The 17093-nt window shown below is 38.6% G+C and overlaps 1 protein-coding gene across 3 annotated transcripts in view; it reads right to left on the minus strand.

Moving 5' to 3' along the window:
- Positions 1-17093, minus strand: part of myom2a (myomesin 2a) — a 41376-nt gene that overhangs the window by 7692 nt on the left and 16591 nt on the right. For all 3 annotated transcript variants that reach the window (XM_047365748.1, XM_047365746.1, XM_047365747.1), the window contains 10 exons: positions 16419-16593; positions 8713-8834; positions 8010-8197; positions 7782-7908; positions 6712-6890; positions 6497-6611; positions 5461-5620; positions 1649-1755; positions 1513-1557; positions 1286-1422 (listed from right to left, as the gene is read on the minus strand). In XM_047365748.1, coding sequence (XP_047221704.1) covers positions 1286-1422; positions 1513-1557; positions 1649-1755; positions 5461-5620; positions 6497-6611; positions 6712-6890; positions 7782-7908; positions 8010-8197; positions 8713-8834; positions 16419-16593 — 1355 coding nt within the window. The remainder of the gene's footprint in view (positions 1-1285; positions 1423-1512; positions 1558-1648; positions 1756-5460; positions 5621-6496; positions 6612-6711; positions 6891-7781; positions 7909-8009; positions 8198-8712; positions 8835-16418; positions 16594-17093) is intronic.

The following is a 17093-nucleotide window of genomic DNA, read 5'->3' on the forward strand; positions in this document are numbered from 1 at the left end:
AAGCTTCCAGGTCAAGGCCATCAACCTAAAAACCCATGTGAAGAGAGAAGCAGATTAGAAGCCCATGGTAACTCTGGAGGAGCTGCAGGTGGCACAATCCGTTTGTCATGCCCTCTACAAATCTTACTTACATGGAAGAGTGGAAAGAAAGCCCATTGAAAATAGAACTTTTTGGTCTACATTCAAAACACTGTATGAGGTGGCTTTAAACAAACACCGTTTATTATCCAGAACACCCAATTCCCACAGGAACACATGATGGTGGTGGCAACATCATGCTGTGTAATGCTTTTAATCAGCAGGGATAGGGATAGTGGTCCCAGCAGGTGGGAAGATGAACAGTGGCTGCAATAGACTTGAGACTGGGGGGGGGGACAATGATACTAGATTTACAGCCAGAAATGAATGGTTTAGATTAAAGCCCAGTCATATGTTAAAATAGCCCAGTCAAAGTTCAACCTAAAACTAACTGAGAATTTGTGTCATAACTTCAAAACTTCCCCTCCTGTGGGTTTGTTTGTCGCATCAAGTGGGATGAATACTATTACAAGGCACTGTAAATAATGCAAAGGTGAATTTGAGTAATAATAGAATACTCTAAGGTGGTCCTCTACTAAAAGCAACTTGACACAGTTAATTGTCAGTACCAACAGACATGGCCTTTACAAAACATGAATGTGTTTCTATACATTTGACCTGATATGTAGTCCACATATCTGCTCAGTAATTCAATTCAATTCAGTTTTATCTATATAGCGCCAAGTGACAACACATGTCGTCTCAAGGCACTTCACAAAGTCAATTCAATCTAATAAAACAGATTTCAAGTCAGGTACAAGCATTCCAATTAATCCTGACTATTGAACAGTAAGGTCGATAGTTATGCCTTACATCCCTGTTACATCATAACGATTGCTGGCAGATGTGCTAATAAAAGGTGGGAGAACTGATAAAAACAGTAAAAAAGCAAAGCACAGTGGCCTATAAGTAGATCTTTTACTTTGGTGCAATGTGGCTATGTAAGAGGTTTGCAACCAAGGGAAACTAAAGCAGTCTGGATTTGTTTGAATTCTTTGACTGCAACAGTAAAAATGTCAGATTCAGTCAGGGTTTATTAGATGAGAACCTATCATAACCAGAAGGACAATAGGAGGTAAAGCACAGTTTAGAGGGAAGTATTTAAAACAACACAGCCATACTATTGTCATTCTAACAGAACAGACACACCAGAAAGCATGAAAAGTTAGCATATCATCTGAGCCGATACTGATGGTTGAAGGTATACCTCCCCACTGGTGACCTCTTTGTCGTTAACAATGAACCTGTAGGAAAGGGATGGAGACAGCTTGACGGCCTGCAGCCAGAAACGCACGTGTCCCTTCTCCAAAATCTCATAGTTGAGACTGTGTTTCAGAGGAACAACTGCACAGAGACAAAGACAAGCAAACGCTCTAACATTTGGTCAGGGAGAAAAATGACATGGCATGTGTGATGCCAAGGCCCTACATTTACCTGGATGCCTGATGGCGTAGCTGAGCTCAAGCATCGTGTTTAAAGCTACAGAGCAGATACAAGAAAACAACCAGGACATCAATGTCAAAAGAAGAGAGTCTGAACTGTTAACAATGTCCTGAAGTGAATGATGTACCATCCTCAGTCAGAGTGTGGCTGGAAGAAACTCCATCTGTGTCAGTGACGACCACAGAGTATCTGCCCAGATCATCCTTATCAGGGTTGGTGAAAGTAAGTCTGGAGCTGTGAAAAACACATCCATCACACTATTTAATATCAAAGACCACTGCACTTCTCACTTTCATTATTAAATGTCCAATCTAGTATGGCCTCCTTACTGTTATAGAACACAAAACTGCATTTACAACACCTGTGTGTTTCTTTTATTAGAAGGATTATTTCATTCAAACTAAATAATGCATGATGTAGATACTCCCACAAGAATACAGAAGCTACCCGTTTGAAACCATTTTAATGTGCACAGCTGAAATCTCTGATCATTTCTGCATCCAGTTTGAATCAACCGACAATTTCACCAGAAACCAAAAAAAGTCATGTCCGGAGTTGATCGCTTGACAGCTTTTTCATTTCTTATTCAAATGCAGTTCCTGTTTTTTGATCGCTATAGCTCTAAGTTTACAACTCGTGTTTGGTTTTCACTTGCTCCAGTTTTAGACAAAGCTTATAGAAAGAAACATAGTTTGCTAGAACTAATGTTGAGTTTGCATATTAAAGAAATTCATAAAACTTAAAACTCAAATTAGTGTCAGCTATTTGTTTAGGGTTCGATCAGTATACGCAAACATTTTTATGAATGCCTCATTTAGGTCTTTATGTCCAAATAAAAGCTGTCATGTTTGTAGGCTGTGAATCTTCATTATATATTAAGCAATAAAAATACCAAACACCTAAATTATTTGAAAGAATCTACAAAAAAAAAAAAATTCAGACAGAAAACCACATTAAATCAAAAGAAACACTGTCCTGTTCCTAACTAGCTGACACTGTTTGGTGACTGTGTTGCTACTGAATACATTTAAATTTAAAACAAATACAGAGAAAATGAAACAGATTGAATATTCTAATACTTTGTTTACTGTTTTCTTTTTTTTTTACTATCATATTCAGTTGAGGCTTGTCCCCTTTAAGAAGAACTTACCAATACAGACAACACTGGGTCCAACACAAAAAATTGAACTGGGATTTAAGAACAGAGGAGCATTTTGGAAAAACACTTCTTTTAATATTGGCAGCAGTTGCAGAAAGCTAAGACTGACCCCAATCCCTCCCTGTGTTGGGTTAGCATTCATAACTTTTAGTTACTACTTATAATCACAGTTTTTGTACATGTATTTAGGTGTCCGGAGGACAGATACTGCCATAATTAAGAATAAATACAAAAACAAATAAATGACTCAATAAAACAATTACTTGGCCAAAAAGTAGCTAGAAATATAAATTAGTGCACCATTAAATGCAACAAAATAATAAAAAGATTTATTCAATTACTTATCAATTAATCAGATATAAATATATATACTATTTAAATCTACTATTTTTTTTTAAACCACTAATTTTCAAATCACATATTTTTTTTCTTGAACTCTATATTTTTCCTTTGTTTATTTAATACAAGTGGATTTCTTGCTGTTTTATTTTTCCTACCCATTTTATTTCTTTCAATTTATTATCACTCAAAAATATTTAAAACTTGTTTTATTCCTTAAAATATATTATTTTTCAAATTATTTTACTGTCCTTTTATTTCTTAAGTACTGATACATTTTCCCCTCTAATATAATCCTGTTGTATATTTTTACCCAACGGATTTCCCTGAGTCCATTTATTTCCATCTTTGTTTTTTACATTACTTGGTCGTTGTATTGTCTTTTTCTCCTCAACATGAGGAAGAAATGCAAACACGAACGGGGCGGGACTGCGTCAGAGGGGGCGGTCTTTGGAATAGCGTCACCGCCTCAGCTTCTCTCCTATTGGCTGAGGTACAGCCTCTAGGAAGTAGCTGCCGAGCCTCTACCTGGCTTTGAAAAGGAGCTAGCAGAAACGGTTAACTTAACTTCTGTCATTCAACACATTAACCCTTTTAAAGTAAACAGTCATTCAAGAATGATTTCTGTCCTCATTAAGAGTTCAGTTTCTATAAATGTCACTATGTTTTGTTTATATTTCATGTGGCATTTCTAAATTAAAGCTTCATAAAGATATTTATTTATAAAAATTATTCAAAGATTACAGCCCTGGACCCCTGGGAAAGTAAAGGCCAAATAGAGCTTGCATCAGTCAGAGTAGTCCTACATGTAGAGAAAGTTATTGGAGAAACAAGGAATCTAGAATAAACTTTATTTTTGTCATTGCAATTGTACAAAACTGTCCTCTGCATTTAACCCGTGCCTTAGGGAGCAGTGGGCCACCATTGTGCAGCGCCCGTGGAGCATTGTGGGGCTAAGGGTCTTGCTCAGGAACCCAATGACTGAGACAGACAGGTTGGACCAGCAACCCACCGGTTACGGGACGAACTCTTACTATGTTGGCAAATCTGAGTACCCTACAGGTGTTACACCTCTGGACAAAATATTGTATGTATGCTGAGAAATATGGCTTCAGATTTTAACAGCATATATGTATGCTTTTAGTGACAGATGGTCAACTCCTATCCTTAACAGGAGTTGGTCTCTGGCAGACATTTTTTTAAGCTGATGATTACAGCATAAATATAAGTAATTTTAATATATTCCAGAGGTGCCATTTTGAATTTCCACATCAGGTATGAATGAAGTGACATATATAGATGATGTAGCTTAATTCTACAGAGATACAATTTTCTTCTAATGGTTATGAATACACTAAAAGATTAGGAGATATTGTCATATTAGTATTGCTTTAATTCTGGAATCCCACATTAGATGCGGATGATGGTCATTTTCCTATGTCTGTTGAGTCATTTATTTATTTCTGTATTTATTCTTAAATATGGCAGGGTCGGTCCCCCATAACTAGGACACCACTCTGGCCAATATAAGGCTATGAGTTGTTTTATTCATCTGAGTGAATGTAAAGAAACTCATTTAATGGTTCTGTCACTTTTGATAAGGTCGGCTACTGCTCTGTAAATAATGCTGGGCTTTTATCTAGCAAGCTTGTTATCCTTTGTCTGCTGTCAGAGATGTGAGTTAATGCAGTCCTACCGCACCTCTTTTATTGTTGGCACAGTCTGCTACGAGTAGAACTCTTAGGTAAAGGTCTATTATTAATTTCTAATGTCAGTGTCACTCACTGTCTTTTGTTTTGTATTTTGTTGGTTTAATGTAGCGATGGACAATACGGACTGAAACGTTTATCATGATCATTTGTGACATTTATTGTGATTGCGATAAATGTGACAACAAAAAGCATTTCAAATTCATTTTTATCATATTTTTGTCAAGACATCTGTCACTACCACCAGAGCCTAAAAAACCCAATAATGGCTTTAAAAATAAAACTTACCCATTATAAAATTGGCTCCTATAGTACATCAGTTAGTTAAATTGGTGCTATTGCACCACAAAACAATACAATAATTGTACTGAATCCTACTTTCAATTATACTGATCTAATTGATGCATTTTTGTAGACATGATCCATTAAAGTTTATGATTGTCACAATAAATCAACAACTTTTCCACAATAATAATAAACAATGTGATAACTGTGCATCCTTACTTTGAAGACCTGTGTTTATAGGTTGCTATTTTTCTTAGATTTTCTTCTTCTTATTGACTTAGTTTATAAAGAATTTTATGTATTTGAGGCTTATCTCAGGTGACTGGCTAAGAAAATTATGAAATAATATTACATTAAGTTCAGTCCCATAAAGATAGTTATAGCAGCTTTGATCATAGACCGAGATATACAAAGTAAAAGTTCCACCCTGATTGAAAGCAGGCTTACGTTCTGCCCTTTGCTGAGACGGTGGCCCTAGGGCAATCACCAATAGGTTTGTAGTTCTTTGACCACACAAACTTAGATGTTTCACAGATCTCACAGGCCTCAAATGACAGGAAAACATCTCCATTCTCCTCATCCACGCCGGCTACTATCTCTGTTGTTCCTGTGAATAAAGATAAACATGTCAACACTCAGAACTACACTGTGGCGTAGTTGGTAGCACTGTTGTCTTACAGCAAAAAGGTCCTTGGTTCCAATTATGTTCTCCCCATGCATGCGTGGATTCTCTCCGGGTACTCCAGCTTCCGCCCACATTCCAAAACAACTTGTTCTTTCTGCTGTCATTGCATTGTAAAATGACTATGCAAACACATATAATCTGTCTATGTGTGGAATGTTTAGTCACTTTAATGCAGCACTGTGTGCATAAGATAATAAAAGTGAGTGGAGCAGCTGATGGCTGCCAGAGATCCATCGCATGTTTTACTGCGGTGCTGTTGTAGGAGTTAAAATCGTTAGTCCTTATGGGCTTTGTGCTGATGCTGACCTTAAAATCTCATATTAGTTATACTTCATTTCTCTCATATTGTGTCAGTTAAGCAACACTAGATAATAGAGCTTGTAGCTTATAAAACTTAAACAAAATGCATATCCGGTATATGAATATAATCTAATAATTAGATAAGTGATTTTATGTATCTGCAGTGTTGCTGAAACATCGGTAGATGTTTGGTGCTCATCTAACAGCCCACAGAGTGATGTTGTAGCTTTTTTATATGCATGTGAAGAGTTGAACTGTGATCTGATCACTCAGCACAGATGTTATTGTTCTAAGAGAGATCTACTTTAATCCAAATCAAACTGGAAGTTAATAACAAGTCTGACTGGGCCAAAGGCATGCTGTGTATTCTGGTTTACTCATCTCATCACTACATTGTGTGACAAATAAAGAGTGAGGACATATCCACCTATCAGATGTTCTTCTGACTGAATGTAACATAACTGATGTTACAGGTAGGCAGAGTTGATTTGTTATTACCTGGAAGAGCTTTGGCAGAGACTGGCTCAGACAGCTCAGAAGGTTTTCCAACACCATTTGAATTGACTGCACGAACTCTGAAGACGTAGCTATTCCCTTCCTGAAGTCCAGTCACCTGCAGCAAATCATGGGAATGCAGCATCATCACATGTAGAGCTGTTTAAAGGTGCTATATTAAAATTTATGTGTAACAGATAACATATCAGGTCTCCTACCTGCAGGTAATGATGACTCACAGGTTCCCCATTCAGAGTAACAAACTCACTTGAACCCTTCTTAGCCATGTCCACAAAGTATCCAGTAACAGCGTTAGCTCCAGTATAAATAGGAGCTTTCCATAGGATGACCAGAGAGTCACCTCTGACCTCACTGAAGCTCAGGTCATAGGCTGGACCTTAAATAACAGGACAAATAGATCTCTTCAGGAACACCTGCATAACGCCTGACATAAAGTTATGAGCAGCTATTCTTAAGGAAGTTTCTTTCAAAATATAACATGCAAGGGGAACACATTAAACCTTTTTAACATGTAAATGCAAGCTTTTAGTGTAAAGAAAATACATTTATAGGCTGTGAATATTAGCAAAAAGATTCCTCATTGTTTAATGGCCTCAGCTTTAAATGAGCAATTTTTGTAACTGTGGCTTAAAGTCCAGTGGTGCAGCTTCCCGGTGGGTGGCGAACAGATGCGTTGAGTCTTACAATCCATCTAGGTATTTCCCTGTTATTGAGGTGGTTTGAACATGAACATTTATTATCTAGCTCCTTGTTTACTAACACCAAGAATAAGAAGGCAGCTTTATTCAGCCACTCAGACAGAGCGTTGAATTATGTTTATACATGTGTTAATATAATAGTATTGAAACCAGAACTCAGAGTGGAAATATTTTTCAAAACACCAGTTCCATGTTTCTGTGTGTACATGCATTTTCTGAAATGATGATGTTTTAGCTCCAGCCCACATTAGCCTCTTTCTGCCATGTTGCTGTGAGTTGTCTACACATTACTGGTGTTTTTATTGTCTGTTTTTGGTGTGTGTTTCTGTGGCAGTGTCACAGCACCACCAATGGGCCTGGCAGACATACTACAGCGTTTTCAGTGGTGCTGCATACACTTGTGTCTTCTGCACTCGTGCACTCATTTTGTTTTTTGTGGACTAGGCCTTAATCTGTAAAATAAGAGCTACACCTGGAAAACTAAAACCTTGTAGCTGCTGAAAAGGCTATTGTTCCAACTTCAATAATAATCTTATACTGATTAATATACTGAGGAAATGAGACTGTACCTGGCTGCTCCATGGTCCAAGCATCACATTTCATTGGGGCACTGGGAGCTGATGGTAGACCAACACCAGCTAGGTTACCAGCCTGGATCCTGAACTCGTAAAAAATTCCCTCTGTTAGGTTGTCCACCTAAAACACAAATTAAGCTTGGTTTTCAGGTATATTTGTATGGTAAAACATTGTTTTAGAGGTTTCTGAGTTGATGAGCCCCATGTAAGCAGTAAACTCACAGTGCAGATCCTTTCAGTGACAGCAGCTAGGTTGACCTCCTTCCACACCAAAGTGTCAGCGTCCCGTTTGTCGATGTAATAAGCGTTGACCTTGGAGCCACCGCAGTGTTTGGGACTCTTCCAGGCCAAAGTCATGGAAGAGCCATCACAGCTCAGCATGGTGATACCGTACGGAGCGCTGGGAGTGGCTGAAAGTTTAAAAAGTCATACAAGTTCCCAGTTGAATTTCAGACAACATTTTAGAAATTCTCCTTAGGGGAACTACTACAGGCAACAACTATTGATGTCATGTGTATCATGCACTGTAGCTAAACATCTTTTTTCTGAGCTTTTATGCAACCTAGTTTATCAGTGAAGAGTAAAAACAGTTTTATTAAACAAAATGTTTTAGAGGGAGATTGAAAGAAGTGGTTCTGTGCACAGTTAGGGTGAGGGAGCAAAAAGGCAACAGTGGGTAAGTACAGTTGGAAATTAACATGTTTTATTACATACCATATTCCACTGCCTCTCCTAGACAGAATGATGAAATGAGACTGAGAATAAGCTTTGCAGGACACTGATCACCTAAAGGGATACCTCTTAACTTTTTATTTCAGCCAAACCCTCTAAAAACTGTTTGAAAAGGCATTTTCCATTAAATGTTATGTTTTTTCTAAATGATAAGTATGAAAAATTGAATGAATCCTAGAGGAGGACCTCTTACCCAGAGCAGGCTCCACAGCGATGGGAGAGGACTCCTGAGACTCTTCGCTGAGGCCGAAGATGTTGACAGCTTGCACACGGAACACATAGCTCTCCCCTGGGATAAGGCCGTGCACCACAAACCTGTCACACATTCACTAAGTTTTATTCTAAATAAACACAACTGCAACAACTCTCATTTATATTTAACTTAGATGATGAGGTATTTTTAAAATTCATAAGAATATCTCTGCATTAGGCAGGCTAATTCTAAAGAAACAGTCTTTGGATGTTTTTAATCGTGTTTGTATGTGTTTTAAACTTTAAACTACTATAATATATTTAACTGGGTAACTAATCCACTACACAACAGTTTAGGTTGTTTATCAAATCAGGAATGATAATGGCTAAATTAAGTACATTTTAAGATGAAATATTATCTGATTGGGCTTTTGCCATTACATATTACATATTTTCAGTTTGGAACAGGTTTTTAAAGAACAGTAAGTTTGTTCCACACAGGTGTTTCTCAGATTTTTTCTGGACTGGCAGACATGCAAAAAAATGTATGTGATAGGTCAAAATCTTGTTCAAAGTAAACGACAGTGTTGACATAGGTTTATAAATCATTCCACTACCAACAGTGCAAACATGTACAGTATTATTATGTGTTGAAGTTCAAGAGCCCATGTTGGAAACATCAAATGACACTTTTGATCAAACCCTCCTAATTAACAGACATAATTGTATGGTGGGGATCTATGGAAATGTTTCAGGGTAGCTCACCAAACCATGTCATTCAATTAAATTCAGTTCAGTTTTTTTAAATAGCCCCAATTCACAACACATGTCGTCTCAAGGCACTTTACAAAGACAATTCAATCGAATCATACAGATTTTAAGTCAGGCAATATATTTCAAATAATCTTAAGTATCAAACAGTGCAGTCAGATTCAGTTTATTATTCAAACTGGTTAAATGTTTTTCTATCTAAGGAAACCCAGCAGATTGCATCCAGTCAGTGACTTGCAGCATTCACTCCTGGATGAGCATGTAGAGACAGTGGACAGTCACTGGTGTTGACTTTGCAGCAATCCCTCATACTGAGCATGCATGTAGCGACAGTGGAGAGGAAAAACTCCCTCTTAACAGGAAGAAACCTCCAGCAGAACCAGGCTCAGTGTGAGCAGCCATCTGCCACGACCTACTGGGGGTTAGAGAAAACAGAGCGGAGACAAAAAAAGAACAAAGAAGCACTGATCCAGGAGTACTTTCTATGGGAAAGAAAAGTAAAACGTTAATGGTTATAGCTCCTTTAGTGGCTTCATCTAGGAGAGAAAGAGAGTTGAGCAGATGAACTCTGAGCCAGCTTTCAAGTTTAGAGTATGAAAGGAAGCAACTACAGTTGGTCACAGGAGAACCTCAGCCAGTACCTATGTCTAGGAGAGACAGGGTTAAACACTGAAAGACAGGGCCAAGTGTATCATCTGTATAAAGTGAGCATTAAGTTGTTGGCAGCAGCAGCTTGGCCGATGTTCCCCTCCATGAAGGTGCCACAGCTAAACACAGAACCAGGTTAGATAAAGCTTCTAGAAAGATAAAAAACAAAGAGAGAACATAAAGTTAAAAGCTGAAATAACAGCAAATAATGCAAAATTGGAGAGTAGTATGAGAATGAAGCAAAGAGAGTGAAAGTGGTCATTATGTCCTCCAGCAGTCTAAGCCTATAGCAGCATAACTACAGAGATACCCCAGGATAACCTAAGCCACTCTAACTATAAGCTTTATCAAAAAGGAAAGTTTTAAGCCTAGCCTTAAAAGTAGACAGGGCGTCTGCCTCACGGACTAAAACTGGGAGCTGGTTCCACAGGAAAGGAGCCTGATAACTAAAGGATCTGCCTCCCATTCTACTTCTAGAGACTCTAGGAACCACCAGTAAACCTGCAGTCTGAGAACGAAGTGCTCTGTTAGGAATATATGGAACAATCAGATCTCTGATGTATGATGGAGCTAGATCATTAAGGGGCTTTACATGTGAGAAGGAGAATTTAAAATTCTATTCTGGATTTAACAAGGAGCCAAGGAAGGGAAGCTAAAATAGGAGAAATATGATCTCTTTTTATAATTTTCATCAGAACTCTTGCTGCAGCATTTTGGATCAGCTGAAGGCTTTTAACTCCATTTTGTGGACATCCTGATTCTAAGGAATTACAATAGTCCAGCCTTGAAGTAACAAATACATAAACTAATTTTTCAGCGTCACTCCTGGATAGGATATTTCTAATTTTGGCAATATTCCGGAGGTGAAAGATGGAAATCCTTAAATTTTTTTAATTTAAATGACATATCCTGGTCAAAAAGAACACCAAGGTTTTTTACTTTATTGCCAAATGTCATTTTAATGCCATCCAGGTTAAGTGATTGACTACACAGTTTCTTTTATGAAGACTCCAGTCCAAAGATGACAACTTCTGTCTTGTCTGAATTTAGAAGCAGAACATTTAAAGTCATCCAAGTTTTAATGTCTTCAAGACATGCTTGTAGTCTATCTAACTGGTTAGGCTCATCGGAATTTATGGATAAATAAAGCTGAGGATCATCAGCATAACAGAGAAAATGTCTCCCATACTACCTGATAATTTTACCTATTCGAAGCATATACATAGTGAAGAGAATTGGCCCAAACACTGAACCCTGTGGTACTCTACAATTAACCCTGGAGTTTAAAGATGATTTATCATTTACATGAACAAACTGGAATCTGTCAGACAGATAAGATTTAAACCAGCCTAGTGCTGTTCCCCTGATCCCTACAGCATATTCCAGAGAATATTGTGATCGACTGTAACAAATGCAGCACTGAGATCTAACAGAACAACTACAGACACAAGTATATTGTCTGAGGCCAGAAGAATATCATTAGTGACTTTCAGCAGAGCTGTTTCAGTGCTATGATGAGCTCTGAAGCCTGACTGAAACTCTTCAAACAGATCATTACTGTCTAAACGCTCACACATTTGATTAGTAACTATTTTCTCAAGAATTTTAGATAAGAACAGAAGATTGGATAAAGGTCTGTAATTTTTTAGTTATCTCGATCAACCGAAGATTTCTTAAGTAAAGGTTTAATTACAGCTACCTTAAAAGCCAGTGGTACATATCCATTTACTAAGGATAGATTAATCAAATCTAGAATGGGGCTGGTAATGAGAAAGAATGCTTCCTTAATTAATTTGGTTGGAATTGGGTCTAACATACAAGTTGAAAGTTTAGATGAAGCAAATATTTTTGATAACTCAGGAAGCACTACAGGATCAAAACAGTCCAAACACGTATCAAATTCTACAGTTACCTCTAATGCTGTGTCACTTACTAAGGATGAAGTGTTTGGGAGTATGCCAATGATTTTATTCTTAATAGAATCAATTTCATTAAAAAAGAATCCCTTAAAGTCATTGCTGCTGAGAGCTAAGGGAGTGTATGGCTCAACAGAGCTATAACTGTGTAAGTTTATCAACTGTATTAAAAAGAAACCTAGGATTATTCTACCTATTACCTATTATTCTACCTATTATTATTCTCTTCTATTAACGATGAGAAATAAGCTGTTTGTAAGCTATAGCTTGGCGAAGTGTCTTTTTACACACAGTAGACTATTTTTCCAAATTGAGTAAGAGTTCTCTAGGTGTGTGGAGTGGCAGTTTCTCTCAAAGTTTCTAAAATTGTGCTTTTAAATACAGAGATCTGAATTAAACCACTGAGCCATCTCCTATAAATAATTAACTTCTTTTTCAAGGGAGCTGCATTGTCTAATGTACCACACAGTGAGGAAGTAACACTATGAACAAGAGAATATTGCCCTCCACTGTGTTTTTCTGTGATAACGAGGAAATTAAAAATGGAGCAGATTCTTTAAAGGCTGTTACAGCATTGTCTGATAATGAAATTCTCTCTCAGGTGTGGAGAACTCAGTTAAATTAAACTCAAAGGTTATTAAAAACTGGTCAGAGAGGACAGGGTTATGAGGAAATATTGTTATTTCTTTACACTCAATGCCATGTGTCAGCACAAGGTCCAGAGAATAAAGACAAAGGTGGGTAGGTTTGCTAATGTTTTGAGTAAAGCCAGTTGAGTCTAAGATAACATAAAATGCTATATTTAAGCTATCCCTTTTAGTGTCAACATGAATGTTAAAATCCCCCACTATAATGACCTTATCTGTATGTAACACTAAACCAGATAAGAAGTCTGAAAACTGATCTAAAATTAAAGAATAAGGGCCTGGTGGATGGTACAAAACAACAAACAGAAGTGGTTTTTCTGCTAGGCAATTTGGATGAGGAAAAATAGGGATTAAATATTCAAAAGAGTTGTAGATATTAACTGGTCAGGGACTAGTCAACAAATTGGACTGAAAGATGGTTGCTACTCCTCCTCACCCAGTATTTCAAGGTATCTGAAAATTTTAATAATTAGGAGTTGACTCATTTATAGTAACATAATCTTGCTGCAGCCAGGTTTCTGTGAGACAAAATAAATCAATCTGGTTGTCACAAATCAAATCATTACGTAACAAAGTCTTTGAAGCGAGAGATCGTATGTTCAATAAATGGTAAAGGAACTGAACTTATATAGCGCTCTTCCAAGCACTTTACACTAGAGCCACATTCTCCCTATCACACTCACACATTCATACACCAATATGCAAATCGGTAGGCAACTTGAGGTTAAGTGCCTTGCCCAGGGGCACATCGACATATGGCAGGAGGAAGCTGGAATCAAACCCACAACCTTCTGATTGCAAGACAACTACTCTTCCTACTGAGCCACAGCTGCCACCTTGATTGTTTTAATCTTCTTTCTGTCAGAGTTTTATTTATTTTTTTATGAGATTTTTGTGGTTTCCTCCTTTTTAGATTGTTTTTCGATCTATTTAATTTTTTATCACTGTAGCCCACATTGTCTTCAGGACAACACCTAGACAGCCAGCGATTGAATGACAGCATTTCATCACTGGTCAGATCAGAAGGGGATCAGAGAGTCCGACATTGTTATGGCAAACTTACACACCGAAGCAACACTAACGTGGGTGACCTCCAATTGGCATAACTAGGTATCATTACCACCAGTGTGAATAATAATTTTACTGTATTTACACTTATCCTTAGCCAACAGTTTTAGGTAAAATTTGATGATGTTCTTTCTGGCCCCTGGCAGACATTTGACTATGGTCGCTGGTGTCTCTACTGCCCCGTTTCTGACTATGGAGCTGCCAATTACCAAAGTTGGCTTCTCAGTGGGTGTGTCGCTGACCTGAGGTCCCGTTTGTGCCAGCGCTGCTGAAGGACTGCTACGGGGAGCTACCCTCGGTGGCCTCCATTTCCGACATCCTTGCCTCCAAAGCTACAACAATGCTAAATTGTTTACACATACCGTTATCACTGAAGGAGGCAGAGGAATAACTTAACATCTGACACAGAGAGCAGGAGAGAGGAGGAGACTCAGAGAAAGACAGAGAAACAACAGCTAGCGACCCCTTACCACTACGAGAAACACCTGTGTGAAACACAGAAGGTCCCCAAACATTCAGTGCAATAACAGAAAATATTTGTTTTGACGTGCCTGTGTGTTAGAAGAAGTCAGAGATATCATATCTAATAGAAATCAGATCAAATCAAGAGAGCCTTCACACACCAAACAATGAACAATGAAGTGCAACAATGAAAACAGGAAGTGACGCATGGAATATACTGTATTCACCTCATTGGACACATCATTAATACATTTCCTAATATCTTCTTCTATCACTTTTATGCAGATGACACTCAGCTGCACTGCTCCTTCAAAAATTCTGAGCTCTACAAACTGTCTGAATGACTTGAGTGCTTAAAAGAAAACACAAACTAGTTCAAAGGTAAGTCCTTTTAACTAAATCCTGAGAAGACCAAGTGTTTGATCACTGCCCCGGACATCATCATTCCTCTGTTTTTATGCTGTGTTGAGAGTCTGAACTCATTTAAAAAGCAGTTGAAGACATTCTCAGTTAAACTAACGTTTCCTTGAGATGTTTTACCTATTGTGGTATGTTGAATTAAATAATCTGGCCTATGCCAGTGTATTGGAGAGGAGGGTCCGGTCAATAGTCAAACCTCGGCTTCAGGAGGAGCAGTGTGATTTTCATCCCGGCCATGGAACAATTGACCAGCTCTACACCCTCTGCAGGGTACTTGAGAGTTCATGGGAATTTGCCCAACCGGTCCACATGTGTTTTGTGGACCTGGAGAAGGCATTCAACTGTGTCCCTTGTGGTGCCCTGTGGGGCTGGGGGGGTCTGGTTTGGGGACCAGTGGATTTCGTCTCTTCTTTTTGCAGATGGTCCTGCTAGCCCCCTCTAGCCAAGACCTACAGCATGCACTGTGGTGGTTTGCAGCCGAGTGTGAAGTGGCTGGGATGGGGATCAGCTCCTCCAAGTCCGAGGCCATTGTTCTCGATCGGAAAAGTGTGGCTTGTCCTCTTCAGGTTGGAGGGGAATTCCTGCCTCAAGTGAAGGAGTTTAAGTATCTCGGGGTCTTGTTCACGAATGAGGAGAGAATGGAGCGGGAGATCGACAGACAGATTGGTGCAGCTGCCGCAGTAATGGGGGCGCTGTGGTAGTCTGTTTCGGTGAAGAGAGAGCTGAGCCCAAAAGTGAAGCTCTTGATTTACTGGTCGGTCTACGTTCCTACCCTCACCTATGGCCATGAACTTTGGGTCATGACCAAAAGAACGAGATCTCGGATACAAGGGGCTGAAATAAGCTTCCTCCGTAGGGTGGCCGGGCACTCCCTTAGAGATAGAGTGAGGAGCTCGGCCGCTGCTCCTCCACGTCGAGAGGAGCCAGTTAAAGTAGCTTGGGCATCTATACTGGATGCCTCCTGGACACCTCCCGTGGGACGTGTTCCAGGCACGTCCCACCGGGAGGAGGCCCAGGGGACGGCCCAAGAAACGCTGGAGGGTCTATGTCTCTCGGCTGGCCTGGGAACGTTTTGGGCTCCCCCCGGAGGAGCTGGAGGAGGTGTTTGGGGAGAGGGAAGTCTGGGTGTCTCTACTGAATCTGCTGCCCCCATGACCTGGTCCTGAATAAAGCGGAAGACGACGAGTACGAGTAAGAGTACGAGTACAAATACAAGACGAGTAATCTGTAGTGTTTTAATTTGGTTGTTTGTCTTTTAATCATGTTTTAATTGAATCTTGTTTGTGAAGTAATTTTTTTTTCCTGTGAAAGGTGCAAAAAAAGGTGTAAAACTAGCTTATTTCCTTCCTTCCTTACTCTGCAAACCTATCTCTTGCTAATCTAGAAAAGTCCTTCTTATAGAACCAAACATTTTAAAGGGAGACATTTTAATACATCAAGAGATTTACTCAGGCTCCTTCATATTTTAAATGACATCCTAAAATTTGATTATTTGCTGCAAACCTGCTTTGTTCAATTCAGTGAAGCATTTATCCATCTACTGTCTATGGTACTGTGTGCTGTTTTTAGAACGCGTCCTCTTCTTAATAATGTAATAATGTCTTGTTATTAGAAGTTGCCATACAAATAAACCTATCATACCTAAAAACATCAAACACATCAAGACACAACATTCTCATTTGGGGATTTGATGTTTATACAGAACAGTACTCCTGAAATCTCTTTCCTGACACGTTCCAAAAGTAATCTGACATTCAGATCCCAGCATGTCTTACCTGTTATGTCTGAAGGGTTTGTGGTTACAAGGGAACCACTCTTTGGCTCCAACAACTCGACCATCAATGTAATAGCCCATCAGACTCTTCAGATGTTTTGGAGTCTCCCACTGGACAAACACAGAAGACTTGGTGTTTCTGGTGGCAACAACCTTCCCAGGAGCAGAGGGAACGCCTGTTAAAAAATTACACACCATCCGTTACTTAGTTATATGATCAATACTTTTAAAGAATCTCTTCACTTCCTAGTGAATGTATTAAAATTCAAAACCTTAGTACTTGTAGCGTCAAATACAAAATGTTATGCTGAACTTAACATACAGAATCTACATATTAACAAAATAAAAATGCACACAAATCATACTGATGACATTTAAATCATGAAGTCCTTAAGGTTGAGCTAAAATGACAGAGAGAACAACATATAAACGATCTAAGATATGATAAATGATATGCTCCACTGAATATTTTTTTTTAGATATCTTACACAAGTGAACAACACTTTGTAAAGTGCGTGTTTATTGTTTTTAGTGAAACACAAACTGTGACCATTTATTATGTGAAACTAGAGAGTGATTTAGTTTTTCAAGCCATCTCTATTAGTGGTCTTTGCTCGAACATACATGAACAAACAGAGTGGGAAACTAATTTATCTGTGCTCTAACAGCAAAGTGA

Source organism: Girardinichthys multiradiatus, chromosome 5 (assembly GCF_021462225.1).
Source record: "Girardinichthys multiradiatus isolate DD_20200921_A chromosome 5, DD_fGirMul_XY1, whole genome shotgun sequence".
In the NCBI taxonomy this organism is placed as follows: Eukaryota; Metazoa; Chordata; class Actinopteri; order Cyprinodontiformes; family Goodeidae; genus Girardinichthys; species Girardinichthys multiradiatus.